The sequence below is a fragment of the Thermomyces lanuginosus genome, assembly GCF_041956635.1.
Source record: "Thermomyces lanuginosus strain ATCC 200065 unplaced genomic scaffold VTN49scaffold_42, whole genome shotgun sequence".
NCBI classification, from domain to species: Eukaryota; Fungi; Ascomycota; class Eurotiomycetes; order Eurotiales; family Trichocomaceae; genus Thermomyces; species Thermomyces lanuginosus.
The window spans coordinates 773,754-801,433 of NW_027192376.1; the positions used below are offsets into that span (position 1 = coordinate 773,754).

Below are 27,680 nucleotides of genomic sequence, written 5' to 3' on the forward strand. Positions count from 1 at the left end.
AAAAAAAAAAAAAACGACCCCCCCCCCCCCCCCCCTACCCCCCCCCTCTGAAAACAATGCAAGATAGACAAGGAAACATGAAAAGAGATAGAAATTCGTGCGGACCGTGTTGGTGTCGCGTAGGCTTCCAATGAAACCAGGCGACAGTTTTTGATTGCCATATAGGGCTTATTGCCACGATAGAGTCTCGACCATCTCCATGCCACGATGTCCAAGATACGGGCTCTGGAGGCTCTGTTAGAAATGTTAGCTTGTTGTATGAAACCAGCATAAAAGTCAAAGTCGACATACCGGATCAATAAAGTGGTCATGATCCAGGGCCAAAGGCATCATGTTCGGAACGGGCATGATGTCCATGCTATTCCATTCACACGAAGTCACGGGCAGTTGGAGAGGAGATGCGGACATCTCAGGATTAAACACAGCCACGTTATAGGAATCCATGACCGATGAGGGCGTAGAAGGGGGAATTGGAGGCATCCCGTAGCCCGCAATCTCCGACACCGGAGATTTGCAAGAATCAGGAGAGGAATAAAACGACAGATCATCGGATGGGTCCTGAATATGGCTGCCAAAGACAGCCGATGGCCGAGGTTGGATGGGAATCTCCATGCCATTCCACGGCATGTAGTCGCTTGCAGAGTCAATTGTAGACGCTGGGCTGGCAACGGAGCTGGTGGAAACCGGTGTCGTCGGGAGAGGGATTGACATAGGAGTCATCGGATAAGAGGATGATTGGGTGGTGGCCGGAATTGAGGACATCAAGTTCGACGGCGCCGACGTGACAGACCTGTGTCTGGACTTTGTCTGCCGAATGGCATTGCCGTCTGATTGCCCATCAAGCTCACTGTCCATCCGTCAGATTCTGAGCTCGGAATTATGGACTCTCTCTGCAAACATACTGTCGCTCCATGTGGCGGGCGAGCAGATCCGAGCGATGGAAAGCTCTCCGGCATCCTTCATAGGTGCATCGAAAGGCGGCCTCCGGATTGTGGTTCAATTCATGTCGGCGCCTATGCTCGGCGCGCGTGAACACCTGGAAGGAAGATCTTAGACCGCCAGTTCATTGATACCAGTGGGGTACAAATCATTACCTTATTGCAGCCTGGATACTCGCAAGCATGAACCCGCTTTCCTTTTTTCGCCTTGCTAATGCGGCGTGTGGTGGGCGTGTAGGTAATGGGCAGCGGAATATCGCCCAATGTATTCGGGCGGCGCACTGGGGCAACGGGCATCTTTCAATCCAGCAGGGCGGGACTTGGTTTCAAGTCAATCTCCACAGTCGCTGAGGAAAGAGATGTCCAGAAGGAAAAGCACACGTTCACAATTCGACGTGAACCGTCTCTTCGTGTGTGGTTGTCGAGCACTGAGGAACGGATCGTTCCGGCACAAGAGCCAACAATGGAGCCGTTGTGTCTTCTTTTCCTTGCCCAAGATCAGAAAGCGACAGCAGTGGTCAATGGTTGTTTCCATAGACCATGAACACTGGTCGCCTTCTTATCGACATGGGGGCAGCCCGCGATTATATGCATCGTGGCCGACAGGTCCTGCAGCTAGACTAACCTAACTGATGATGAGCTTCTGAAACGCGCGGGATTGAAACGTCCCAGCCGTGGCCGACGACAAGCCACCGACGAAATTTAGACTCTCAGCATGCATGTCCCGATCGGAAGTTAGCAGGCGTCGAGAAAACGACCAGAATTTCCAGAAATTCCCCGTATGCACAACTAAGAATACAGCTGGGTGGGTCACAGTGGCTGAATTTAGGTTGGCGTGGAGTCTGCACAAAATGCGGCACACGGAATAGTGGAGTTCGGTATGGTAAATTACATACATGCATGTAATAACAAATACATCCATCCTTACGCAACATGCATAACTGGAACTTATTTTGGCGGCAACGAGCGATCAGTCGTCGCGGTGGGCCTCCAAAGAAAACCACTCTGTTGCTTGATGCGATGCCGAGGGCAAACAGCTATTGCGGCTAAAGATCACAATGGTCTGCTAAATACAGAAGACCGTGCTGGACTGAGACACCAGCTCTTGTGGCAGAGGAAAAGAATGGTACAGTGATTGCTAATCACCCGAATCGATTTCGACCCTCTCAATCAACAGTCAAAGCGGCACAATCTCTTGGAAGGTCATCTGCCAAACCCCAGATTGTGACCACGTAGCCAATCAGAAATACCCCGCGCGGGTGCCTCCCGTGCTGGGATCGGGCAAGGAATCATGAACTGCACTCCGCAGGAACGTCCCCGTTCCTGTTGGTCGCCAATGCGCCTCCATTCTCTGTCCCGTCTGTCGGATTGGATATTCACCGAGTTGGAATGTTTCCACTAGGCCAATGATCATGTTGGTTCCTAACGATATTGTTCGGTTCGTTTGTCTGGGACCAGTCAGTTTGGCAGGGTCCAACGCAAATGGTCAATGGCAGGTACAAGTATTCCATTCGATGTTGGATGTCAACATTAAGACGATGATGACAAGACCAGCACCCAAACCTGTTCAGTGCAGACCTTATCTTCGCTACCCTTGTTCGATTTGCACCTTGCAGAACACACTGACCTCCGTGCGGGGTCGCTAATTCCATCCGACGCAATGGCAATGATTGACATCATTTCTGGGGTTCTCTCACACCGACGAAGTCGTCCTGTAACCGGCGTGAGGAGAGTTACTTGATCCTCTGGGTAACATCCCGCTGGATCTAGCCCCAGTGAAGACTTTAGGTATTAGTGCAAAGACAAGCGCAAACTACGTTCAACTAATCAGCCATAATTTCCTTCTTCAGCCTGCGTCGCTGTATCCATGTGCAAGTCTGCAGGTGTAGTGCAGGCACTAGTTGGAGAGAGGTCTAGCGTCCCAACACGAAGGTGGACCGTTGAACGTTGATGCATCTCGTCCAATGACAGTTGACTGCTAGACGCGCTCCGGATGCTGATTAAGCTGGGCATCGGACCAAGAATAGCCTCCGTGAGTCCGTGGGTGTGGGTTCTTGAGGGGGGGGAAAAAGAAGCTACTAAACTTTAAATTTTGCAGGGCCCTTGGCGGCCATTGCCACCACCCACCACCATGTTGGTGATGTGCAGAGCTGCAGAGGAAACCTCCAAGTCTTGTCCCTGGGACATTCCAATCCGAGCTCCCCGGTGAATTGAAGGTTCGAACGGCGATCGATTGCGGGTACTACGAAGCTACTACAAGCGGTTTCTGGAGATAGCGTTCTCATCAACCCGCTGACAGACTTTACCCCAGAGGTTCTCCGGACTTTGCCCATGTTAAGAAGGATTTTGATCCACCGAGCTATTACTTCTTAGAGAAGGCCCTATGGAATAGAGAATGGTGCCAGTGTTGTTGGTCTGCTAGCGAGTTTGGACTGGTGGACCGACTCCTCAGTATATTGCAGTTTTGCCATCCAACATTATTGTAGTCTTCACGTGGTGTTGTGTCAATGTGTTCAAATGAAGAATTGACCAATTTGAATGCTTATGGCATTCGAGACTTCCAGTCAGCTGTCTGGTGCGGCAATATCGCAATGGGGACTCGTGAACAACATCCAAGATCAGAGGCAATCGACATTACTCGGGCCCAGAACAGTCCGGGGCAATAACATAGTTGTTATTGTCAATTACAAAGCATGTTACAGAGTACGAGTTCTAGCACAAGTATGTGTGCTAAGGCGTTCTAAAGAACTTGATTATAGAGGACCTTTGCGCGAAGCGCGGAACGGCGTTCGGGGGTATGCTGCATTCCGTCTGTTCCGTCCCGTGCCGGCACCCCAGGTCAAGGATTTGCGGCACAGCATGCGGAGAGGATGTGTTCCTCAACTCTACACAGTAAACTCCAGGGACAACTCTCCAGGGCGCATTCCATGCCAAAGACAAAGATCGGCGACCAAAAACCGTTGCCGACTTGCAGCACCATATCACTGGGACGGAAAGCGTGGAAACTCTGACGACGTACATCGGCCTACAGTAGAAACTGCGCATCATGTCTGATCAACGGTCCCTATGAATCTTGTCGAAGCTTCAGCCGTTGCAGGCTGCAATTCAGCTGAACCCTTTCTCCGTTATTGGTCGTTGAGGGTCTCGTGATGTTGGGATCGACCGGGAGGTATTTGGAAATTCTCCTGCTGTTGGAAGAGTGGAGATGCGCCAAATTGCTGCAGGATTGTAGGTAATAGTTCGCAGACTGTGCGCCGTCGATCGGGCAGTCGAAGCGAGGAGCGGAGAATGAAGAAAGTGCGTTTGCTAAGTACTCCAGACAACAAAAGTGAGAAAAAGAGGAGACAGAAGGCGGGGTTAATAGTATGGAGTGCTCGGACAGTCCGGAGATTTCAAGATCAGGAGCCAACCTAACCTGATACTCCAGGTGTACTCGTAGTCTGTACATTAACCCTTCGAGGCAAAGCGCCAAGTGCCCACGATTCACCAAGTGCCCCGTGCATAAATGATGCAACGATGCAGGTATCATAACTCCAGACCAAATTCTCTATCGATAACAATGATAACCAGTGATCAGATTACATATATGATTACCGAAATTGTGTGCTGTAAAGAATCTTGGTGGAGATTCCAAATCACAGAATGAATAGAGGACGAGTACTACGTTGAATGTATTACAGTGGGACAGGTGATCATCGAATGTCTCCTCACACTCACTACCAGGACAAGAAATTGCAGGCAACTGAGATGATCCCTTGCCTTCTTATAAACCGTGCGAGATTCGTAAGTACACTGCTTGGGAATTGCGACCGAATCTGCCAAGAAATGTTGACCTGCAGTAGCCCCCAACATGCACTCTGCAATCCCTGCACAACCCAAAGTGTTGCTTGGATAAGAATATCTGCCAAATTCTAGCGCCCTTCTAGAAGGCTAAAATCCCTGCGAAACTCGCCTCCAGACATTCTTCCATTGGTTAACTGTCAGCAAGGTTAAGTGAATAACTCTAACCCTACGTTATTAATATAACTGTGTCACAAGAGACAGTAACCCTGGGCCTCCATAAACTTGATTCAGTAATAGTAATAGCAGTAGTAAAGTAATAATACGAGGACGCGAAAGAGTCTAGTCCGTTCTAGGAATCCTAACACATGGCACTTCCCAAGCATTATCCCGACACAGTAATGTTCGAGAAGGATTCCGTCTTTGGCCAGGCACCAATTCCCCAATAGAGTTATGCAGTCCAGGGATCTGCGCGCTGCATTCATGTACGGAGTATTGTACAGATTTGCACAGGCGCTGCGGCTAATGCATTACTCACCATCTCCTCAGAAAGTCACAGTTCCTGAGTCATGGAGATACTTTCGCACCTCCAGCAGATCGACGGGAGACCACGTCGATCATCTGAATACGCTGCGCACCAAGCTAATAGTTCGACTGACAAGATGATGATCAGTGCAGATTTGCAGAAAGCTTGGTCTGTAACAGGTTTTTCCCTAGGACAGGGATATTGATACAATGCCAGAGCAGGAAAGCAAGCAATGGCTGGTATTCGGCGAGTTCTCGCCAGTTGCCACTGTGGAAAGAGGGGCAGAAGTACTCGTACTGATTAACATGTTGCCCAGCCACTCTAAAAATCTCAGTAGTGACAGATAGATAGGGCCGCTTGACAGGTCAGTTGTCGATCCGGCCCTCTGAGTTGGGTATTTACTGGAAGTATCATATAGTGCTAATCTACAGAGATGTTCATATGATTTGCAAACCCTGCAGCGTGCAATATATTTTCTGTAAAATCCTTGCCAGAAAATAACTAGTGGCTGTTGATCAATACGTCATACTCGTCCCCCAAGGAACAATATTCTCGCTTCCATCCGTTCATTGTTTGTAGTCAATGACTGGAAAAGTGAGAAGGATTGTGCTGGGAATTCTACTCTTAGAGAGAGCTCTAAGGACACTGCCGACTGTGCCCAGCCCATGGTGAACGCAGTTACGAACTGGATATTCTACTCTCGAGGTCACCTCAAGACGTTAACTTTAATGCATGGCGGTGGAGACGCTAAAGCGATGATCCCGCGCTAACCCAGTAACAATGTGCCGCCACTGATCTGTGGCTGCGGGTATTTCTTGTGGCCTGTGCGGCGTGGATAGACAAAAACATTCCTCTGTACGGAGTACGAATACATGTAATTTACATACCGTAATAGCCAAGTAATGTAAATTAAGTGTATCCGTCAGCCACAGGTTGTTAGAACTCTCTGGCGCCTGCACTAAAAATAACTAACTTTTTTTTTCGCCAATTTCAATTTCCCCGCCACAACCTTGAGTAAGGAACTTGGAATGGAGTATTATTCTGAACAGGCCATCGGGGTGTACCCGATCGTATGTGGGCTCAAGGACAGTATGAAAGGGTACCATCAAGTACATTTCCAACGTCTATTAGATTGCCCACAAGCAAACCCACTTCCTCCTTTTTTTCCCGTGCCATTATACTCCGTAGTACCATTGGAATAAAATATCGATCGACAATTGTAACAGAAATCCAGTTATGTCTAACTCGTTTTGGAACAGCTTAATCTGGAGTAACTCTTTACGGCATAGCTGAATCCTGCGCCAAGCCTTAAAGTCACGTGGCGCATGAACCCCGTACATCCGTCCACTAACTCCTATCCCATCCTCTCCCTCGTCGGATAATGGACAATAGGCATTCTGGCGGAGTTTAGACTTTTTGAACAGAGGACTTGGAACAGGATGGATGGGAGAATGTGGAGAATATCCACTGCCAGATCAAGCCATTACTTAACTTCTTTCCAATGCTTGGCCGTCAGTTAGGGCAATGTTCATCGGGATTCTTCCCGACATTCCGGCTTTCCTGAAGCAAGCGTGCTTTTGTTCCTAATGCCTTGATGAAGCTTCGGAAAACACAAGAGTATCAAATTACGTGTTTACGGGCTGTGGGCCTGTAGTCGAACCTGTTTGCCAAGACGGTTGTGCCGCGTGTGGCTTCCATCGAACTGTCTAGTTCATTATGCCCATGCTGATGTCGGCGAGAAGAAACGCGAAACGTGCGAAGCAACGGTTGCGGTCTCGATCTACTCGTTGCGAGGAGGTTCTCAAGAATCGACTCACTCCCCCATATCCTGGACTGCTATTGAAAACAAGCTATGATGAAACTAGCTAAGGTCGACTCCACAATGCCAGGGTCCGTGTTCTAATTGGTGTGTCTCAATTGCCAAGATCATACTATTCCTATATCGGCTAGCCTATACCTGGGGCATTGAACAATCCCTGCATTTTTCCTATGACGCAAGCGCTCTGGCCGGTGCTGATGTTGCTCCCTTCCAGTCTCTCGGTTATCAAGAACTCAAGCAGTGGAGTGAAGGGGCCAAAAGCCGTCAGCTCAGAGAACGCCACCAACGGAGAATGCGGATAACCGAAGTCACTCGCGCACTTCATTGTCCGCACGTGCGTCAATGGCTGACCTTTCCCGCTGACTGGGAACTACTCTCCAACACCACGCGCACCAACTGCGACACTCACCACGTTCCTCAGGGAGTAAGTACTGGCCGTGTTCCCGCTCATCCTCATGTTCAACGACGCATGCACCAACTGTCACTCGCTTCTTCGCCTTCTGCTTGACGACGCCGCCAATTCCAACAATCTCCTGCCGCAAATACCCCGGCTCGTCATCGCTATGGTGGTCAATGACTGAATCAATATGCCCATCCGATGGACCACGTGCTCGAGAAACAACATAATCACCCGCAGTATGGTCATCGTCGCCATGATGGTTGTGACTGGGCTTGAATGTTCCGTTCGTTGGGGCATCAGCTTCGCAGGCGACTTCGAGTTCAATCTCTTGAGCCGCGAGACAGTCCTCACCACGCCCGCACTTGACCCCCTGACATCCTTCTCCTATCCCTGTCCCAAAGTGCCCACCAAGGTAAGTACTGTAACGGGTGCGCCATGTCCACACACGTCGATACATGGTGTCATTGTTCCGCAGCGATTGGCCACAGGACTGACAAAGCCATACCGCTTCTTCGCAATGACAAGGAGTCCGCGCAAATGCAGAGTATGTGAAGGACGTTGGATCCGCTGCAATAGCCTTTCCCTTAGGAAACAGATGGTAGGCCAATGGCACCGTCTGACATGTTTTGCAAAGACGGCGAAGCCGATTATTTAGCACGGCTTTGGTCGGGGGCTTGATTGTACAATTCTAACAAAGTGTTAATCCCAGCTCAGCATGCGAAACAGATCAGCGTGTGGCATAAGTGTTAGAGAGGAGCGTACCCTACACACCACTCTGGAACATCGCCTGCACTCGGTCACCATATCGCGAGCACATTTTCCAATCTTGCTGCTCGTCAATCGGCCTGGCCTTAATGTATCTTGACTTATCAACTGGACGATGCGTTTTAGACTATCTGGTACAGGTGTGCCCTCTCTGAGCAGCTCGTTCAAAGTCTCAACGTATTCGTTTTCGCATCGTAGGGTCTCCTTGATTAGCTGACGACGGTATGGTAAGAGATTTGCACGGATCTGTCGGCACGTGCGAGAGAGCGCGTCCAAAGTGTTCAAGTCGACCGATCGAGCCAATTCCTTCACAACACTAAAATATACGTGACGTCAGTGTCCAAACAGTGTTGTGGGATATACCACGGGGGATGCATCTCTCATACGGGTAACAGCTCAGAGCAGTCGCAAATGCACTGACATTGTTCTTCTCTTTCTTCTCGCTTTCAGTAGGAGATGGCACTCTATTTGTTGCTTCATTACTCCTTTCAAAATCGTCGAAGGGCCGTGACCGAGCGCCACATGTGACATGGCTAAACTCGTCCGCCACCGTCCTCAAAACTAAAGGAGCTGACTTTTCACGAGACCGTTGCAGCGTGTCAGCAGCGTACACGTGCCGGGGCGGACGATTGTCGTGGGAACGCCGGTCATAGTCGACAAAGACCACCATTCTGTAGAGGTATGAGGTAATAGTCAAAGCTCAGACAAGGAGCGGTGATTCAACTCATAGAGAAGGAGCTACTGCGCTTCCAGTGGATATAAACGAACAACGAGTGTGAAGTGGTCTGATTCTTAGAAGAAACGATGGTTGTCCATGAGACATGGCAAGTATCGACTTGTATAGAGATTGTTGAAACCTGATGGCCACAGCCATCTGATTGATCGATAGATTACTAACCCCCGCAGTTAGTGGCCACAGAGAAGTAGAGTTCGGTACTAGTACTTTCATCGTACAACCCTATACATTTGCCAGTCTGCCACTTCGGACTACTGTGCTCTTACACTTGTAAAAATCAACATTCTGGAGCTTTATACATCCTGATTAACAAGAACTGCATGCGATAACTGCTGGAGATGTCAATAATCCAACTGTATTCCGAAACTCATCCCGGGTGCGGGGAAGCCTCGGCACTTCATCCGAAGGCGGGGAACCGGAGGACAGGAAATGACAAGTATCAAGCAGACAGTGAACGGCTTTTGATCATAGATCAGGTTGATTCTCCCAGTTCTGGCAAGGCTGTTCTGTGTTTCGCAACCCTCAAGACTATAGATAGCACAAGAAAATGGCACTCGGCGCGAACGCTGTTTACCAATCGGACCGAGCTGAGTTCAGCAGCTTCCCCAGCCGGAGGAGCACCGTCCATAGCACCAAAGGGATTGTCGCCTGTACGCAGCCGCTGGCCGCCGCTGCTGGTCAGAGGATCCTAAGAGAGGGCGGCAATGCAGCGGTATGTCCTGGAGAACACCATATCCCACGAGCATCACGGAGCCAGCTAACGATCTTAGGACGCTGCCGTAGCAGTTGGTAATAACCACCTTCCCGTCTCCATATTTGATCTGCTACGACCAATTTCTGACACTGTAATTGATTAGCGGCCGCCTTGAACGTCACCGAGCCCGGTTCAACAGGAATTGGTGGTGATATGTTCTGCCTCTTCTACGATGCCAAATCCAACAAGATCCATGCGATGAACGGCTCTGGTCGATACCCGGCGAACGCAACATTAGCCGATGTCCGGCGGGACCTGAACATGAAGCCGGGCGATAAGGGCACTATTCCGCTCAAGAGCGCTCTGGCGGTGACTGTCCCCGGTGCGGCTGCCGGATGGGTAGACACGGTCGAACGATTCGGCAGCGGTAAATTGTCACTGGAGCAGATCCTTATGCCGGCGATCGAGCTGGCCGAAGAAGGGTTTCCTGTTTCGGAAATTTCGTCTCAAGGAGTAAGTTGCGTCGATATCCATGACTTGATACCGCTTTGGAAGAATTATACAAACTCACGGAATTCAGTGGCAAGCCAGCGAGCAATTGATCAGGGAAGCATCCCCTAATTTCCGAGAGATGCTCAAAGAAGATCCCCTGGCAAAGGACGGGGTCAGAGCGCCTCGTCCTGGTGAAATCATGAAGAACCCTACTCTTGCCAAAACCTTTCGGACTTTGGCAGCGGAAGGAAAAAAGGGATTTTATGAAGGCCGAATTGGGGAGGAAATTGTCAAGGTGTTGAGGGACTTGGGAAGCTATATGACGTTGGACGACCTGAAGAATCATGCTGCCCAAGGCAGTCAGGGCGTAGAAGCAATCTCGCTTACATTCAATGGCCAGAATATCAGCGCGAAACAAGGAAATGAAGTTCGGGTGTGGGAACATCCGCCGAATGGGCAAGGAATCGTGGCGTTGATGGCGCTGGGTATCCTCGAGCAATTGGAACAGATGGGCAAGATCCCTCAATTCACCCCTGAGCAGCACAATTCGGCGGAGTACCTTCATGCCGTCATCGAGAGCTTGCGCATTGCATTTGCAGATGCCCATTGGTGGGTAACGGATCCTGACGTCGAGAAAGTGCCTACCAAGGAACTCATTTCTCGTGAGTATCTGGCCGAGAGAGCAAAGCTCTTCGATCCTGCCAAGGCATCAGACATTTTGGACCACGGCAGCCCCGCCCATAATCACTGTGACACGGTTTACTTTTCTGTGACTGACAGTGAGGGGAATGGTATCTCCTTCATCAACAGCAACTACGCTGGTTTTGGAACCGCCATCATCCCCAAGGGCTGCGGATTTACTCTGCAGAATCGAGGCGCAAACTTCTCCCTCCAGGAGGGCCATCCGAACGTGCTCGCCCCCGGCAAGCGACCGTATCACACCATCATCCCCGCCATGATCACCAATCCGGATGGATCCCTCCATACCGTATATGGAGTCATGGGCGGCTTCATGCAGCCACAAGGGCACGTTCAAGTGCTCATGAATATGCTAGCCTTTGGCTACAATCCGCAAGCGGCATTGGATGCGCCACGCATCTGCATCGGCGCGGGGATGCCGGAGCTCGGCAAGGTCTTGGATCGGACGGTGTATGTGGAGGAGGGTATCAGTGATGAGACAATTGAGGAGTTGCGCAAGCGAGGACATCAGGTTCACGTCCTGAAGGGCCTGGAACGGGCGATGTTTGGACGTGGCCAAATTATCCGTGTTCATTATGACGGTGGGCAGCGGGTATATAGTGCAGCCAGTGATCCTAGAGGAGACGGAATGGCGATTCCGCTGTAGACACTGGTGGTTCTACAGGAGCCTGGTCCCTCCCATCATTGCTTTCATTTCGTATCCGCATCACAAGATCAGGGAAAAGTATCGACGGATCGTCTGTCCGTTCCCATCAACGGACAGATGGAATATCGAATCACGTTTTACTGCCAGTGTATCCCATTACTTGAATCGCTTTCTTGCATAAGACGAGCTGTAGGACTTCCCTTCCTTGATTCCTGCTTTCGAATTTCTGACTAGCTGATCGGCGCTATTTTCGCTTATCCGGCGTAAGTTGGCCATATTTCTAAGGCGCTCGAAGGATTGTGAATCCCAACAAATGAGAGCAAGAGCACGGCCGCAGGCGAAAACACGGGCTCAATCCCAAGCCAATGTGTACTGTGGAAGTACTGAAGAGCTAAGAAATCGCATCATGACATCCATGAGCGATTCTTTATTCCTAGGAGGGCTGGTCTCATCCACTCAGGCGCACGAGTCCATGACGTTTACACTTGGTTGGTCGAACTATCGAATTTCCTCGACCAGGAAGGCGCTTTCAGGCAAGCGTGCATCGTCGAGACGCGAGCAGAACGTTGAGTCATTCCTACAGAAGACAAGAAAGGAGTCGAAGTACGAGGACAGTACTTCGTGCTCAAACGAGTTCTTCAAGGGTACAGTACTCGTACTCGCACTGCAGGTAGCCAGCTGGTCGAGTCGACCAAAGTCTCGTAAAAAGAACAGCGTACAGAGTACCTGTACATCAAAGACTCAATATATTCCTCTTCTGTAACCGTACCGGTACCCGGCGATGCACATATTCCCAGCCACATTGAACAGTGCTACTTCCAGGGCCGTTGTTGTTGGACCACGTTGACAAGTCGTTTCTTCTGCTCGGTGTGTGGATTTCCAAGAAATTCCGGCCGGGATCGGAATGACGAGATTACCTGTTATGTACTAGTATACGAGAGTCAAGTGGGGCAGACAAAATCTTGTCCAATTGAACGCTGCCAAGGCAGTACCTCTTCGGCCCGCACCGCCCAGTACCTTTCCAATGGTTTCTTTTCGCCGTTTCGGACTGCATTTTCGGGCTCCCAGCCTGGCCACTGGCCTGCTGTTAAAATCAGAATGGATAGCTGGCGAAGAATTGATTCGACAGTGCCCTTTCATGTAATTCACTGGCAGTTGGGAAAGGGGCTGAGACAACGCGTCAGACTGACAATATGTACGAGTATGTACCTCGACTTCGAAGACCGAAATCCAGACACAAAAAGAAAAACCGAGACGCTTTGATATCCCGGTGGGGATGCGAGCCCCGGCCAGGCGCCCTTTTTCCTCGCTTCACTTTGACAGGCCACTCAGATCGCAGGCTGCCGGACGACAGTCCAAGATCTTGCAGTGGGAAGCTTCCCACTATACGCTCTATTCCTCATTGGAGTCTAGGTGATGGGCCTGATCTGTTGGGCAGAAAAATCAAATGATCCGCCTCGAAGAAGGTCACGGAATGTTTGCCGCACACAAGAAAGCTGCAAGGCTTCGCGTGGCCGAGCACATGGAAATTCCAGGCTGCTGACCATGAGGCTTCATTGCCAGTTTGGCGATCGTGACTGGGAAGATTGAGACCTGACACGCATTGCTGGCAGCAGGAGCTGTGTGTATCATCAGCATAAGCTGACCTGCGTCGGGCCTTCTTTGGGACCGTCCGTGGAGCATGATTGCACCGTACCTGCTCGCTTGCCCCTCCTGGACGCGCACATCATCGCCGGAGAAACCCAAAACAATCAATAGGCAGGAGGGGCTCCCGCCTAACGACTCCTTTTTTCGCTGCAGGGTGACTGCGGCTTCGATACCATGCCCACCGCCGCAGTTGAGACGTGGCTCCAATAACGGCTGCCGGCATCAGCGCATCACCCAATCGACCACAACCCGTGCTAATTACGGGCATACGCAGATCGTTCTCGGTACTCAGCCTGCAAAGATCCGTCGCTTCTGTATCGAAGCTTGGGAAACGAAGGGAGCATGATCTGCCCATTTTTGTCAATGGGTTGTGTAAACATGGTCGCTTCAAGGGTCTTAGGCAGTCGGGCTTCCCGGAGGATGTTTCCCCCTTGCCGTGCCCGCCACCAACTCACCACCCCCTGCTCTACTTTTATCACTCTGATTGCTTCCTCTCATTGTAGCTTTGGTAATCACTCGCATCCGGTCATCCTATTCATTCAATTGCCTTTGCCACCCTTGACAAAGCCATCCTCAGAAGCCCAATCGAGCGTGTGTTCTATTCCTGAATCCTTGCGACCACGAGCATGGGCAAGGGCAAGGGCAAGAAGAAAAATAAGAAGAGTAACTACGTTGCACTTCCTTTAGAAAGCAATTCTACAGGAGCAGACACGAATAAGGACAACAACAATGTCTCTGCGCCTGCAGAAGACCCCCAAAGCCGTGTATGCACAACTCCCTAAGTTTCGATATCAGAGCTTCGGTGAACATCACTATCAGACGTTCGACCGCAAGACTCTTCGATTTTCAACCTTTCCAATCCTTGCCGCCCAGTCGGGGGAAGAAAATAAGGACAGCGCTGACACTGAGCCGGAAAAGGCCGCTGAGACGGGACAGCTGGCCGAGATAGAAGAGAAGGCATCGGAAGAGGCAACTAGCGCGCCTGCCGAGGAGTCTTCGTCCTCGAATAGCGAAGGTGAGTGGTCGCGAGAGAAATGTGTGCATGTCGATCCCCCTCGCTGATTTGCTTGAAAGCTGCAACGCCGTCGGAATCAAATCCGGAAACAGAGATGACAGAACCAGTGCAAGAAGCTTGTGAACAGAAAGAAGACGAAAAGAAGGAAGAGAGCGGTCCAGCCGATCCTGACACGGCAGCTGAAAACAGCCAACCAGGTACGGAAGAGAATCCAGCAGCTGAGGAACCTGCAGAAGAAGGAAAAGAAGAGAACAACCCGACAGACATGGCAGCTTCATCACCTGGAGAAAGTGGAGATGCGGAGCCCTCTCAGGTTCCTCTGGATGACGAGAACACAATCGAGGCCATGGAGGACGACCCCGACGAGGGCGAGCAGAAGAAAGAAGATGAAGTAGCTGGTGAGGACTAACTAACCCGTTATTGATTTGGATGATTTACTGATTCTTGCAGAGGAAGATAATTTTCCAGAGTGTGATCCATCCGCAGAACAAGACAAGGTTGAGGCGGAGAGAGCAGCAGAAGCAAGACAAGCAGCAGAAGATGCATTGCAAGAAGAATTGGACGCTGTTCTCTTAGGTTCAGCATTAGCAAGTGGAGCTGAGTTGTTAGACGACGGTGAACCCAATGAAGGCACTCCAGAGTCCGCCGAACAGCAAGAAGCTGGTGCTGAGAATGGTAACGCGCCTGAAACAGAATCCTCAGAACAGCCTGCAGCGGATCCTCCGGCGGCTGATGGAGGTGAAGAAGGAAATGGTTCCGGCGCGGAGTCCCAGGAAAGTGCAAATGATGATCCTGGTCAGCAAGAGTCTGCCGCCGCCGAGGCTACCACTGAGCCACAAGCAGAGCCAGAGGAGAAGGGTGAGGCGGAAGGGACGCCAACAACATCCGATGAAGCGGCTGGCGAAACAGAGGAGAATGCAGGGGCCCAGTCTGAGGAAGCGAACGAGTCAGGAACACAGGAGGAAAAAGCGGAACCAGAAGGTGCCTCAGCGCAAGGTGCAGAAGAAGACAAGGCTGAAGATAAGACTACAGAGGCAGAAGAACCCTCGCAGGCAGACTCTGGAAATGAAGAGGCTGAACAGGCCGACCAAGCAGCCGAAGAAGCACCGAGCGAGGAGAAGAAGGAGGATCCTCCGGCGGAGGCTGAATCAGCGGGAGAGGCAGCCGAAGAGACGACCGAAACGGAGAATGCTGCCGAGGAAACGGCAAACGAGCCCGCTGCGGAGCCAACAGGCGAAGAAGCTGCCGCGGAAGAAGCAAATGCGGGAGACAAGCCAGCAGACGAGACGCCTGCCGAAGAACCAGCGGATGCTGCGGACGGCGAGTCTAGAGATGAACCATTGGCGGAGCAGAAGCAAGATCAGCCAGATGAAGCAGAAGCAGTGACTGAGGAGGTAGCCGCGCCCGCTGCTGGCGAGACTGCTGACAAAAGCGCCGAAGAACCTGCTCAAAACACCGAAGCCCCAGCTACCGAGTCAGCCGAGGAACCAAACTCCGAGGACGCTGATGCTGCTGCTGCTGGTGGAGAGCCTGCCTCGGAAGAGCCTGCACCTGAAGGTCCTCCACCTGAGGAATCAGCATCTGAAGAACAAAATTCTGAAGAGCCCGCAGAAGAGCCTGTCGCCGAGGAGCCTTCTCCTCCAACTGAGGAACCTGCTCCTGAAGAACAAACGTCCGAAGAACCTGCCCCTGTGGAGCCCGCGTCAGAAGAGCCCGCCGGTGAGGAGCCTGCCGCCGAGGAGCCCGCTTCCGCAGATCCTCCAACTGAGGAACCTGCCTCTGAAGAACGGACTTCCGAAGAACCTGCCCCTGCGGAGCCCGCATCGGAAGAGCCAGCCGCGGAGGAACCCGCTCCCGAAGATCCCCCATCCGAAGAACCTGCCGCAGAAGCGCCTGCCCCCGAAGAGCCTGCGACGGAGGCGCCCGCATCGGAGAAACCTCCGTCAGAAGATCCTGCCGCTGAGGAGCCTGCCCCTGATGAAGCCCCGGCTCCTGAGAACCCTGCCGAGGAGACCGCTGAAGCGGCTCCCGCTGAGCGAGCTGTCGAGGAACCAGCTCCTCAGCAAAGTGACGAGAAACCTGCTGCAGAAGCCCCAGCTGAACCTGTCGAAATTGCTCCTGCTGAGGAAGCAGTCCGTGAAGTAGAGCTGGTACCGGCTGCTGCAAACGGGGAATCTCGAGACTCCGGCGAAACGCCACGAAGGCGTAGACGGCGCACATCAGAATGGACGCGCGAAAGGCGCTACTCGAAGGGCTCCGCCGACAACCAGCGCGTCAACTACGTAGAGCGTTCTCCAGCGCCAGAGCCCACGGGCCTAACAGGCCGATGGAAGATGGCTCTCGAGGAAGCCCGCCGGCAGCAAGAGGCCAAGCTGCAACGCAAAGCGGCAAAGCAGCGTGAGGAGGAAGCCCAAGCACGGCGCGAATCTCGTGTCTCGAGACACTCATCATCATCGGAGCGACAACAACAGCAACAAGATAACGGCAAGTCCTCCTCCTCCCGACGCCGCCACTCGTCGGACCACTCATCACGCGATGGAGTCCGCAGAAAGCGCAGTTCCTCGCCTTCTTCGCCGGAATCCTCCGAGTCGGCCGGTACGAGTAGCGGTGGTAGTAGTTGGCCGCGCAACATCGTCAAGTACATGACGTCGGGCAAGTCAGACACAAACGGCCCCTTGCTGCGGGTCAACACCACCAAGGCCGTGCCTCTCGTGTCGCCGGAGAAGTCGTCGCGAGGACAATCAATGACTCGCTCGCACAGCCGACGGTCGCGTGAGGGCCGATCCAGCGGTGAAGACGGCACCCCACGGGAGCGAGGCCGTGAGCGTGAGCGCCACCGAGAACATCACACTCTCAGGAGCGGTCGGCGTCATGAGGAAGCCGTTGTTGGTGATCCACAACAACAGCAGCAGCAGCAGCCGCGGTCTTCTCGCCGGGAGAAGCACCACCGGAGAAGTGGTGCCATCGACCAGCCGTCTCGGTTTAGAAGTCTTTTGAATTCTGTCTCTGTTTATTGAGCGTGGTTTCCTTTTTGTTCTTGTGTATCGTTATTTCGTTGCATCTGTTCGGTGTGTGTTTTTTTGCATTCCAGAGCGGGTTTTCGGTTTGTAAGTTTCATGCTTGTGTACGATGAAGTTCTCTTTCTTTCGTGTATTTCGTTCTTTGCTTCAGCTTGTGTTAGTTATGATTTCTTTTTAATTTAATTTGCTGCAAAGGTAGTGGACACATCTGACATGATTGCCAAATCTCCGGCGAGAGTACTATACTGCAGTGTTTCTCTTCTTCGACTTAGGGTTGCCGTTATTGAGCCCCATCTAGGCCAAGTTGTGATGGATAAGTGAAAGCCGAAACATAATTCTAAACGACAATGAAATTTCTTTCGCACTCTAAAGCTCGGTTCTACTTCTGTCATGATCTTCTAAAGCATGATCGTTACAGAGCATTGACAAGCCGACGCTCCTTTCTCAGCGCCCGAAGCTTGACTCGCACCTCATCCAACGGGACCATGACGCCCTTTTGCTGGGTCGATGGATCATCACGGTTCCGGATGTTGACCGACCTTGACTCTTTCTCTTGCGCACCGACGACTGGTCCCATTGTCAGCTCAAGATCTACAAAACCGGGAAAAATAGAGAGATGAACTCACCGAAAATGAAGTTGTACTGCGCCAGCTGTCCGTTGCGGATCTTCTTTTGCATTGTGTTGGGACCAATGTCAATGTCCACATTCAGTTTGTCGCCGCGCAGGATCCGCTGAAGCTCCTCCACGTAGTCATTGACCGCCGGCATGACGGGGACGATCAAGATCTGTCGCGGGCTGAGCCAGAATGGCCACTTGCCTCCAAAGTGCTCGATCAGGATGCCCAAGAACCGCTCGAAGCTTCCGATGATAGCCCGGTGAATGACAACGGGACGAGCACGGCCCGGCGGCGGATCAGTGGGCTTCCGCGGGGCTTGTAACTCTTCTTCGGAGATCTTGCCCGTCTCGTTGGTTACGTATTCGAGCTTGAAGTTGAGCGGTGCTTGGTAGTCCAGCTGGATGGTCGCGCATTGATGTTCCCGCTTCAGGGCATCGGCAATGGTGATATCAATCTTAGGACCGTAGAAAGCACCATCGCCTTCGTTCAGAGTCCAATCGTTCCCCTTGAACCTGGTCAAGGCTAATCGCAGCTGTTCTTCGGCGTAGTTCCATGTCTCCAAGTCACCCAGATATTTCTCTGGACGGGTGGACAGCTTCAGCTTGAACGTAAACCCGAACAAGCCGTAGATGGACTGCAAGAAGTCGAACAAGCCTTCAATTTCGGTGGCAATCTGGAAGTTCATCAGCTTTGATTGCATCCTTGAAAGCTAGGACGTAAAAATACCTGGTCCGGAGCGCAGAAGATATGGGCGTCGTCCTGCTGAAACTTGCGCACACGCGTGAGACCGTGCAGGGCCCCAGAGGCTTCGTTTCGATGCAGTACGCCAAAGTCCGCAAATCTTAGAGGGAGTTCTCTGTAGCTTCTATCCCTGTGATTAAACATGACGCAATGGCCGGGGCAGTTCATTGGCTTCAAAGCCCATTCACGCTTTTCAATGTCCAGCTTGAACATGTCATCCCTGTAGTGAGCCCAGTGGCCCGAGGTTTTCCAGATGCCTACATCATACATGTTGGGCGTCTGAACTTCAAGGTAACCTCGTTTCCGATACTCGGTGCGCAACAGTTTCTGCAGCGCATTGAAAATCTTGGTACCGTTCGGAAGAAGGAATGGACTCCCAGGAGATACGTCGTCAAAGAAGAAGAGCTCCTGGTCTTTACCAATTCTCAGGTGATTCCGTTTCTCTGCCTCTTCCAGGAATTTCAGATGCTCCTGCATGGACTTCTTATCGGGAAATGCCACGCCACGAATTCGTTGCAAAGAATCGTTGTTTTGGTCACCAAGGAAGTACGCAGACGAGTTCTGCATGATCTTGAACGTCTTGACCTTTCCAGTGTTCTGGATGTGCGGGCCACGGCAGAGATCGACAAGAGTTCCGCAACGGTATACCGTGGTTTTCTCTCCTTGCACGAGGTTGTTGATGTAATGCAGCTTGTACTTGCTGTACGCAAACATCTTCTGAAGGTTTTCCTTAGTAACCTCCAGTCGGTCGAAACTTTGCTTTTCTTTGAAGATTTGAGCTGCTTTCTTGTCGATCGATGGCCAATCGGTCTCTTTAACGACTCGTCTAAGAAATCAGAAGTCAGGATTGTTTCAGTCTCCCCATTGCGCCTGCATGAATCTACATACCCGCCGGGAATAGCCATGTCGTAGAAGAAGCCTTGCGCCGTAGGCGGACCATGGGAAAGCAGACAGCCATATTCAAGCTCGCACGCCTCTCCGAGACAATGAGCGCTAGAATGCCAGAAGACCTCCCGACCCTCCGGCGAATCGAAGGGAAGATAGGACACTTTGCAGTCCTTCTCCAAATATCTGCTGAGATCCCATAGTTCCCCGTCGACCTTCGAAATCACAGCATTGGCGCTGATCTCTTTCGGAACGTGTTTGAGGAGGGTTGCAGGTGTAGTTTCCCACGACTTCCCAGTTACAGTGGTCGTATTCCCATCACCAAGATCAATGGTGATGTTGATGTCCTGGCGTGGCTTATTCTGCAACTCTTTGAGCCATTCTTGCCACAGTTCCTCGAAGAACCTGTTCCGCTCGACAATGAAGTCCGGCAACGAACCGTCTTCCTTCGGAGTCTCCGAGGCTTGGGATTCAGCAAGCGACCGAGTAGGAAGTTCCTTGGTACCTTCAGATTCCGTAGCCATTGTCAACTGATTAGAGTTATTTCAAGAATCTCACGGCGTTAGAGCGAGTAACACATTCCACCTTTTCCTCCGATTCCCCCTCGAAGATCTTGGTGGGCTGGAGGGGGAAGGAGAAGGCGGTGAGTCACGTGATGAAATTCAGCTGACCAAGCTAAACCCTTTTTGACTCGCACATCGAAAATCTTCAACATCTTCATCTGATCACGAATCGATCCAAGAAGCAGCAATGTCGTTCCGCGGAGGGGGTCGGGGCGGTGCCGCTGGTGCCGGCCGTGGAGGTATGCAAGAACCTCGCATGAATCATTGGGATCATTTGCTAATTGCCTTGTCTAACAGGCCGAGGCGGCGCCCAACAGTCTTTTGGCCCTCCAGCTCAAATACTTGGTATGAGGACGAAATGCGACTCTAGAGAGAACATAGAGCTCATGGAAACATACAGAAATGGGTAAATTCTTGCACGCTTGCGAAGGGGAAATGGTTTGCGAGTCAATCAATCCAAAGATCCCCTATTTCAATGCGCCGATTTACCTGGAGAACAAAGTACGAGCCCAATGGCTGCAAATTTCTGTCCAACGGTGCTAATACTTGTGTGCTTAGACTCCCATCGGCAAAGTTGACGAGGTGCTGGGCCCCATAAACCAAGTCTATTTCACGGTCAAGCCGCAAGAAGGCATTGTTGCTTCGTCATTCAAGGCTGGTGACAAGTTCTACATTGGGAACGACAAGCTGTTGCCTCTGGAGAGGTACGATATTATCTGTCCAGTCCGTTAGGTCTTTGTCACTCACAGGTGTTAGGTTCCTGCCCAAGCCGAAGCCGCAACAAGGTACGGTTGCGATGGAGAAAGATACCGCATTTATCGAGAAGCTAACGATCCACAGGCGTTACAAAGCAGAAGAAGCAAGCTGGCGCTGGTCGGGGCGGAGCTCGAGGAGGTCGGGGAGCTGCCCGGGGCGGCGCTCGTGGACGCGGTGCTCCTGGCCGTGGACGGGGAGGTGCTGGAGCAGCCCGCGGTCGTGGCGGAGGCGGTTTCTCCCGGGGTGCGAATAGAGGTCGTGGCGGTAATCGTGGACGCGGTTGAAACTCGAACTTTGATGTTTGTCTTTTCCTTTACGGCGTTAGGGCGGAGATTTTCGGATGTCGTGCTGTGGGTTCTGTTATTCTACGTGTACGACATGGTTGATATTTTATCTCAAGAGTGTAACACTTCAGAGATGGATTGCTTTTAATCAGCTATGTACAACATGTATGCGCAGTGATAGTCCACTTGCTCCCCATCTACGACTTTGCGAGTATCCGTAACTGTGCCTAAAAAAAAAAAAAAGGTCACGTGAAGATCTTCCGGAGGTTGGTCGCTTTCGCCTGCCCAAAGCTTGATTGAGTGTGGCTTGACCGTAAGAATATCTCCACAGGTCAAGCCACGAAAAATGACGTCGGCCAGAGACGGATGTGGCTGAAGAAGATTAAACCTGGAGTTCTGCTGAACAAACGTTCAATAAACGACTTTGCCTCTCCACCGCCCTCTGCGAGAACTCACCGACGTTGCTCTCAGATTTATTGCATATTTCTTTATTCTCATTAACCTCTCAGTCGAGTCGTTAGTCTCCAGTGTCGAGCAGCGAGACAGATAATGTCTCGTAGAGTTCAGAATTCCTCCGCAAGCTCAATGCCCAGCGACACTACGGGTTCGCCAAACGCTCAAAATGGCGGTATGTTGATGTTACGATAGTCATTGGAGCTTAAGCGCTGATTCTCTGGTAGCTCAGGAGAAACAGAAAATGCTGCTTGCCAGCGACAGCGGCCATTTCAGTATGATCAGGTGTGTGGGCTTCAAAGATTTATCGGGAATTCGTTGGGTCGGTTGACACGTGTTATATATAGGGCCCTTCATTTGGCTGATTTGATAACTGAACTCAATGGTATGTTTGAGACGAACCGTTCTGATATTTTGCCTCTCTTTGGTAGCAAATCACTGACTGAAGTTGGTAGGGTTTTGTGGCAGTAAGTTCGGCACCAGGAGTCGCCCTGTTCTGTTGGGGCTTCGCTGAATCATCAAGTCATGTCTGTTTTCTTCTCCATGCACTACTGCCTTCGAGAACCGTCGGAGACAAGACCGATATGGATAGCCCTTGGGTTCATGCCGTTCGGTCTCTTCTTTGATTTCATGGATGGACGGGTTGCGAGATGGCGACGGAAATCGTCCTTGATGGGCCAGGAGTTGGATTCTTTGGCGGACCTGGTAAGTGCATAATCGGCATCTGTATAATGCGACCGCTAACTCGGTCGCGCACAGATCTCGTTCGGAGTCGCCCCGGCGGCAGCCGCATTTGCCATCGGCATTCGAACTTTTGTGGACCACCTGATCCTGGCTTTCTTCGTCCTCTGCGGTTTGACCAGACTTGCGCGGTTCAACGTCACTGTGGCCGTTTTGCCCAAGGACAAGTCGGGCAAATCGAAATACTTCGAGGGTACTCCGATTCCTACAACGCTCTCGATAGCATGCTTCATGGCCTACTGGGTGTCACAAGGGTGGATTCATGACTCTCTGCCATTTGGCATTGCTGCAAAAGACTCCATTTTTGAATTCCATCCAGCCGTATTACTGTTTGCACTCAGCGGCTGTCTCATGGTTAGCAAGACGTTGAAGATACCCAAACCTTGAAGTACGATGGTGTCAGTCAAGAGGTTTTGATGGTTACATGAGGGGGCCAATGTCTTCATGTTGATCTTAAAGATGGTAGTGTAATGTTAGACTATCCGTCTTTCCTGAGCTGTCAATCGCCGAGAGAATCAAGGTCCTTTGTAGCGTGGCGACCAGCACTTTATCATGCCAAGAGAGGCATTAATTACATCTTCGCATCCCTGATAGTCGCCAGTCCGGAGTACTCCGTCAGTGAAATTGAATGATCCTGTCTTTCCAGGCATCTTCTCTCTCTCGTACTGCCCCTCTTTCCAGCCACGGTCAGGGAACGCCGGGAAAGGCTTGACTGTGGGAAGACTTGGGCCGCACGATCTCAAGGCTTCACCAAATCAACGGCATGGATTCGTCGAACTTGTGGGCCAACGCTTGACGATCATCGAGCACAATTTTGATTTCCGCGCGGAGAAGCGGCCCTAGCTCGCTTCTTCCAACGAGTTACAATCCACGGCCGCTGACGTAAATGTGGCCTCGTGGAAACCAGGCACCAGGAGTCTCGGGCAATGGTGGCACGGCCAGTACAATAGGGTTATGACGCTATAGCCGATGCCAACTGTACGCTGGGAAAGATGATGATGTTACGTCTTGCGCACCAAACACCCTACCGGCCGGCCGGTAAAATAAAAGGCCGCACGCTACTTCGCCGAGAATGCACTTACTTCGCCACGGTGGATTGCCAGCGTTGTGTCAGGGACTTACAACTCGGGAGCTGCCCACTGCAACAAGGAGTCCGTCCATCCAACCATCTGCTCGTGGACTCGGCCGTGTTGGCGATGGACTTGGGATTTCACATTCCCGTTCGGTGATCGGCCGGTCTTCCTCCGAAGTCGCTGTGGCCTTGCGGCTGGATTGGGCTGAGGGTGCGAATAAATCTGGCATACAGGCATCAATACCGTCCCTGTAATTTACCAGGTCTTTCAGCAACTTCCGCTGAATCCCGTTGACATCACGACCCCATTTGTGTAATTTGGCCCACGTTCCCCTGGCATCTGTGGCACTAGCGTTGCCAGTGCGGCCAATCAGTTAAAGGCTTGGCAGTTCAAAAGGGAAAATATCGGGGAACCGGCCCGCTGCACGTCCCCACTTTGGAATACATGGCGTCGCAATAGTTTCCTGATGGGTATCGGCCGTGTACCTTTTCTGTTTAGGTGATTTCCTAAACTTCCGTTCCAAAATCCCAAACAGGCCGACGAACTGGTCACACTCCCTTTTTTCCCTCTCCCTCGCTCCCTCTGCATTGTTTCTGCCCTTTATTTCTCTCCCGTCCTTCGTTTATCCGCTATCGATACTGGCATCCTATCGTTGCCGACTCTCTTTTTTATTCTCTCGCTTTTGTCGCGACGTTCGGCCCTGTCGATTTTTATGATCCCCTGAACGTCCCAGTGGAATATTACAGCAGCACTTCCTGAAACGGAAAGTCAGGGGTTACCCGTATTTCGCCGATGGGCGCTTCTCGCTGCTCCATCTCCGTTGTCTGATCCATTTCGCCCCTAATCACCAGTCGAGGTTAATCCAGGGCCGATAGTATAGCAGAGCCGTGGACCTACGTCCGTCGCTGGACATCGGGAGTTCTGGAATCGTGCAGTTCTCTGGCTCGTGAATCCGTCAAGGCTACGCCGGTCGTCCTTCGATTCACGCGCCTTGAGTCTTTCTCCAGAAGTTTTTTCTTTAATTCGCACCGCGTTTCGCCATGAAGCACAGCACATTAGCTGCGGCCCTGCTCGCCTGGGCCGTTTCGGTCGCGGCTGGACCGGCCCCGGATGATGAGATTGCTTACAAATCCATGACCCAAGTTGGCTGCTACTCTCAGGTGCCGACCTTCAAGGACCTTGGGAAGTACACCTATCAAAGTTCAGGGTACTGCCAGCGCCAATGTGTTCCGCAAGGGTATCCTGTGATGGCTCTTTATGACGGCGGCCACTGCCTCTGCGGAAAGAAGTTGCCCCCAAAGTCGACAAAGACCGATAAGAGCAATTGCGACAAGAGTTGTGACGGATGGCCGGAAGAGTACTGTATGGAGGCCCGATTTCGTCCGATGGATGCAATAAAACAGGCTCGCTAACGCGGAGCAGGCGGTGGATCCGATGCTTACACGGTTATCCTCACCGGACTTGAGGATGATGTGCCTACCATGGATGATTCGTCGGCGACAACCGATGGCGTGTCAAAAACTCTGACTACCCAGGCCGGGAAAACCATTTGGGTGACCGCGGAGCCAGAACAGAAATCCGACGAAGATGGCGGCGGCCCGAACCCGGCCGGAATCGCTGCCGGTGTCGTTGTGGGTATCCTGGGCATGGTAGGCATTCTCGCCGGCGCGTTCTTTTTCTACAAGCGCCAGAAGCGGAAGCGAGCAGAGGAGGAATACCGCCGTGCGCAGGATATCAACTCTTTTGTTTCTGCCGCCAAGCATCCCCCGTCGGAAGATTCCCGATGGGATGGTGAATACATGGCTCAGCGGCGCTATAGCAATGGCAGTATCGCTGATGATGAAGACTATTCGCGGAGGATCCTCAAGGTATGCTTGAAAGAACAGAGATACCCTTCTATTCTACTTCAACTAATGAAATTCTGCTCAGGTCACCAACCCCGACCGGTAAAGGGGACTCCAAGCCGATGCTTCAATACCCAGCCGAACCGTTCCTTCCTGTATTCATTCTTTAATCCTTCTCCACGTCTCTTGGTCTGCCAGTCAGATTCCTTTGGTTATTCGCGATTGGCCATGTTCGTGATCTGCTTATGAATCTTTCGCGTTGGTTTGTCGCGTGTATGTGGCCGGATGGACGCAACAACAGCTCTGTTGTATGCGGATGTCCCATCTTGCTTGCCGTGACTAGAAGGTTCTTCCTACCAGCGTGTCCGTTGGTTACGTGGTATATAATTTCTCACGCCAGTTCTGCGAACATCGCTGGATATCTTCAGTTCATGGCATGACGGGGAAAGGCCCATACGAGGGTAATCATTTTGGGATATTCTGGTGGCCGTGTTTAGATTTTGTGCTTTCTTTTGTGCTGTATTGAGGCGTCACGGTGTATTATCTAGTTCCGATGTTCGCAAGGATATGTCCAGGCTTTTACCGAGGATTTGGTACATATGAATCCTATCTTATATTGATACTTTAGTAATGTTTCATTTTTCATGCAGTACAGTAGCCTTGGATGGTTTGTCCCTATAGTAGAGGGAAGAGGGAATTGGGCAGAGTGTAACGCCGAGGCAACCCCTCGCCGGCCTTGAGAGTTAGGGCTGACAGCTGACAGGAAAGAAGCGGAGAAGCAGTCATACTAGTACAAATCAGGCAATGTTATCTCGTAATCTAGTCCAAAACTAGTAAGTATACTTTACGCTCCCGCGCTTTCCCGTCCGTAGCCGATGATAGCCTCAAGACGATTAGAGATTCATCGGAGAGCCGGAGATGGCCGCAGACATGGTATTAAAGACAGGTCGGTCATCTGGCCGATGGTCGAAAGGAAGTTTGAAACAGAAATCCCTGGTCTGGGGACGTGCTATTCTACAGGTGGGAGGTACAGATTATAAATAACGTCAGCAAATGTCGCCCTAGCTTGGGATATATGATCTTGAGAGAGCCGGACCACCAAGGAGCAGAAGCGACCAAGGCGTATTCATACTCTGTTTTATTATAGAATCTATCGAGCAATGTCCGCCCGAAGAATCACCACCTGTCTCCGCCTAGCTCGGCAGGGAGGCTGGAAACCGAAGGTACAGAACCGGACACTTTTAGCTTATCCTGCCGCAATGCTGACGGGAGCTCCATAGCATCAGCAATTTCTCGCGCGGGCCTTTTCGCAATCTGCCCGACGCTTTGAGATCAACAAAGTCGTCTCGTCAGCGGCCGAAGCTGTCAAGGACATCAAACCGAACAGCACCGTTCTCGCCGGCGGCTTCGGGCTCTGCGGCGTACCCGACACACTTATCCAAGCGATCAAGGCGAACCCCTCCATCACCGGGTTGACGGTGGTCAGCAACAATGCCGGTGTGGATGGATCCGGGCTCGGCCTGTTGCTGCAAACAAAGCAGATCCGGAAGTTGATCGCCAGCTACGTCGGCGAGAACAAAACGCTCGAGCGCATGTATCTCAGCGGGGAGGTTGAGCTGGAGCTCACACCGCAGGGGACACTGGCAGAGCGGTGCCGGGCTGGCGGCGCAGGAATCCCCGCGTTTTATACGCCCGCCGCGGTCGGCACCGTCGTGCAGACCGGGGAACTTGCTGTGAAGCATAATGCAGATGGAACCGTGGCGCAATATGCCCCACCCCGCGATGTCAAGGTGTTTGACGGGAAGAGCTACGTGATGGAAGAAGCCATCAAGGGCGACTTCGCGATAGTAAAGGCATGGAAAGCGGACAAGTTGGGTAACTGCCAGTTCCGCTACGCGGCGGCAAACTTCAACGGCGTGATGGCGCGCAATGCGCGGACGACCATCGTCGAAGCGGAGCATATCGTCGACGTTGGCGAGATCGAGCCCGCGGCCGTGCATCTCCCCGGGATCTACGTCCGGCGCGTCGTGCAGAGCACAGAAGAAAAGAAGATCGAGAAGTACACCTTCGCAAAGGAGGACACCGAGACAGACTCGGCAGCCGTGCTGGGTCAGGGCGAGTCCGCCCGCAAGCGCGAACGCATCGTGCGCCGTGCCGCAAAGGAGTTCAAGAACGGCATGTACGCCAACCTGGGCATTGGTATGCCCATGCTGGCGCCCAACTACGTCGACCCGTCTGTAGAAGTGATGCTGCAGTCAGAAAACGGCATCCTGGGCTTGGGCCCGTATCCCAAGAAGGGTGCCGAGGACGCCGATTTGATCAATGCCGGCAAGGAGACCGTCACGCTGCGCCCCGGTGCCGCGGTGTTTGGCAGCGACGAGTCGTTCGGCATGATCCGGTCTGGGCGGATTGATCTGACTATCTTGGGAGCGATGCAAGTGAGCGCGAGGGGAGATTTAGCTAACTGTATGATATGACGCTTTTTCTTTTTTTTTCTTTTTTTTTTTTTTTTTTTTTTTTTTTTTTTTTTTTGGTTTTTGGTTTTT

At 51.8% G+C, this 27,680-nt stretch overlaps 11 protein-coding genes across 11 annotated transcripts in view; 6 read left to right on the forward strand and 5 right to left on the reverse strand.

Annotated features, from left to right (window-relative positions):
- Positions 1-168: 168 nt before the first annotated feature.
- VTN49DRAFT_7019 (uncharacterized protein) lies at positions 169-1,235 on the reverse strand (the record flags this gene model as incomplete). Its single annotated transcript, XM_069415242.1, has 4 exons — positions 169-234; positions 292-847; positions 903-1,036; positions 1,095-1,235. 4 exons carry the CDS (start codon positions 1,233-1,235, stop codon positions 169-171), a joined length of 897 nt encoding a protein of 298 aa, XP_069265059.1.
- Positions 1,236-2,178: 943 nt separating this feature from the next.
- On the reverse strand, positions 2,179-2,449 carry VTN49DRAFT_7020 (uncharacterized protein; the record flags this gene model as incomplete). The annotated part of the gene is made up of 2 exons (XM_069415244.1): positions 2,179-2,386; positions 2,439-2,449. The coding sequence occupies 2 exons, from the start codon at positions 2,447-2,449 to the stop codon at positions 2,179-2,181; spliced, it is 219 nt and encodes a 72-aa protein (XP_069265060.1).
- A 4,922-nt stretch (positions 2,450-7,371) lies between these two features.
- On the reverse strand, positions 7,372-8,898 carry VTN49DRAFT_7021 (uncharacterized protein; the record flags this gene model as incomplete). Its single annotated transcript, XM_069415245.1, has 3 exons — positions 7,372-8,151; positions 8,226-8,544; positions 8,615-8,898. The coding sequence occupies 3 exons, from the start codon at positions 8,896-8,898 to the stop codon at positions 7,372-7,374; spliced, it is 1,383 nt and encodes a 460-aa protein (XP_069265061.1).
- Positions 8,899-9,511: 613 nt separating this feature from the next.
- VTN49DRAFT_7022 (uncharacterized protein) lies at positions 9,512-11,495 on the forward strand (the record flags this gene model as incomplete). Its single annotated transcript, XM_069415246.1, has 4 exons — positions 9,512-9,676; positions 9,735-9,753; positions 9,822-10,171; positions 10,239-11,495. The coding sequence occupies 4 exons, from the start codon at positions 9,512-9,514 to the stop codon at positions 11,493-11,495; spliced, it is 1,791 nt and encodes a 596-aa protein (XP_069265062.1).
- A 2,273-nt stretch (positions 11,496-13,768) lies between these two features.
- Positions 13,769-17,174, forward strand: VTN49DRAFT_7023 (uncharacterized protein; the record flags this gene model as incomplete). The annotated part of the gene is made up of 4 exons (XM_069415247.1): positions 13,769-13,906; positions 14,061-14,157; positions 14,217-14,555; positions 14,608-17,174. 4 exons carry the CDS (start codon positions 13,769-13,771, stop codon positions 17,172-17,174), a joined length of 3,141 nt encoding a protein of 1,046 aa, XP_069265063.1.
- A 415-nt stretch (positions 17,175-17,589) lies between these two features.
- On the reverse strand, positions 17,590-19,944 carry VTN49DRAFT_7024 (uncharacterized protein; the record flags this gene model as incomplete). The annotated part of the gene is made up of 4 exons (XM_069415248.1): positions 17,590-17,744; positions 17,804-18,467; positions 18,521-19,361; positions 19,424-19,944. The coding sequence occupies 4 exons, from the start codon at positions 19,942-19,944 to the stop codon at positions 17,590-17,592; spliced, it is 2,181 nt and encodes a 726-aa protein (XP_069265064.1).
- A 226-nt stretch (positions 19,945-20,170) lies between these two features.
- Positions 20,171-21,023, forward strand: VTN49DRAFT_7025 (uncharacterized protein; the record flags this gene model as incomplete). Its single annotated transcript, XM_069415249.1, has 6 exons — positions 20,171-20,222; positions 20,281-20,328; positions 20,384-20,484; positions 20,542-20,687; positions 20,740-20,768; positions 20,824-21,023. The coding sequence occupies 6 exons, from the start codon at positions 20,171-20,173 to the stop codon at positions 21,021-21,023; spliced, it is 576 nt and encodes a 191-aa protein (XP_069265065.1).
- Positions 21,024-21,608: 585 nt separating this feature from the next.
- Positions 21,609-22,604, forward strand: VTN49DRAFT_7026 (uncharacterized protein; the record flags this gene model as incomplete). The annotated part of the gene is made up of 6 exons (XM_069415250.1): positions 21,609-21,651; positions 21,704-21,761; positions 21,824-21,861; positions 21,932-21,943; positions 22,000-22,181; positions 22,236-22,604. The coding sequence occupies 6 exons, from the start codon at positions 21,609-21,611 to the stop codon at positions 22,602-22,604; spliced, it is 702 nt and encodes a 233-aa protein (XP_069265066.1).
- Positions 22,605-24,330: 1,726 nt separating this feature from the next.
- Positions 24,331-25,240, forward strand: VTN49DRAFT_7027 (uncharacterized protein; the record flags this gene model as incomplete). The annotated part of the gene is made up of 3 exons (XM_069415251.1): positions 24,331-24,652; positions 24,713-25,158; positions 25,220-25,240. The coding sequence occupies 3 exons, from the start codon at positions 24,331-24,333 to the stop codon at positions 25,238-25,240; spliced, it is 789 nt and encodes a 262-aa protein (XP_069265067.1).
- A 60-nt stretch (positions 25,241-25,300) lies between these two features.
- On the reverse strand, positions 25,301-25,733 carry VTN49DRAFT_7028 (uncharacterized protein; the record flags this gene model as incomplete). The annotated part of the gene is made up of 3 exons (XM_069415252.1): positions 25,301-25,483; positions 25,530-25,651; positions 25,718-25,733. The coding sequence occupies 3 exons, from the start codon at positions 25,731-25,733 to the stop codon at positions 25,301-25,303; spliced, it is 321 nt and encodes a 106-aa protein (XP_069265068.1).
- A 561-nt stretch (positions 25,734-26,294) lies between these two features.
- Positions 26,295-27,680, forward strand: part of VTN49DRAFT_7029 (uncharacterized protein) — a gene marked incomplete at both ends in the record, with an annotated part of 2,145 nt that continues 759 nt past the window's right edge. Inside the window, 2 exons of the mRNA XM_069415253.1 lie at positions 26,295-26,357; positions 26,415-27,600. Of these exons, the coding sequence (XP_069265069.1) occupies positions 26,295-26,357; positions 26,415-27,600 (1,249 nt within the window). The remainder of the gene's footprint in view (positions 26,358-26,414; positions 27,601-27,680) is intronic.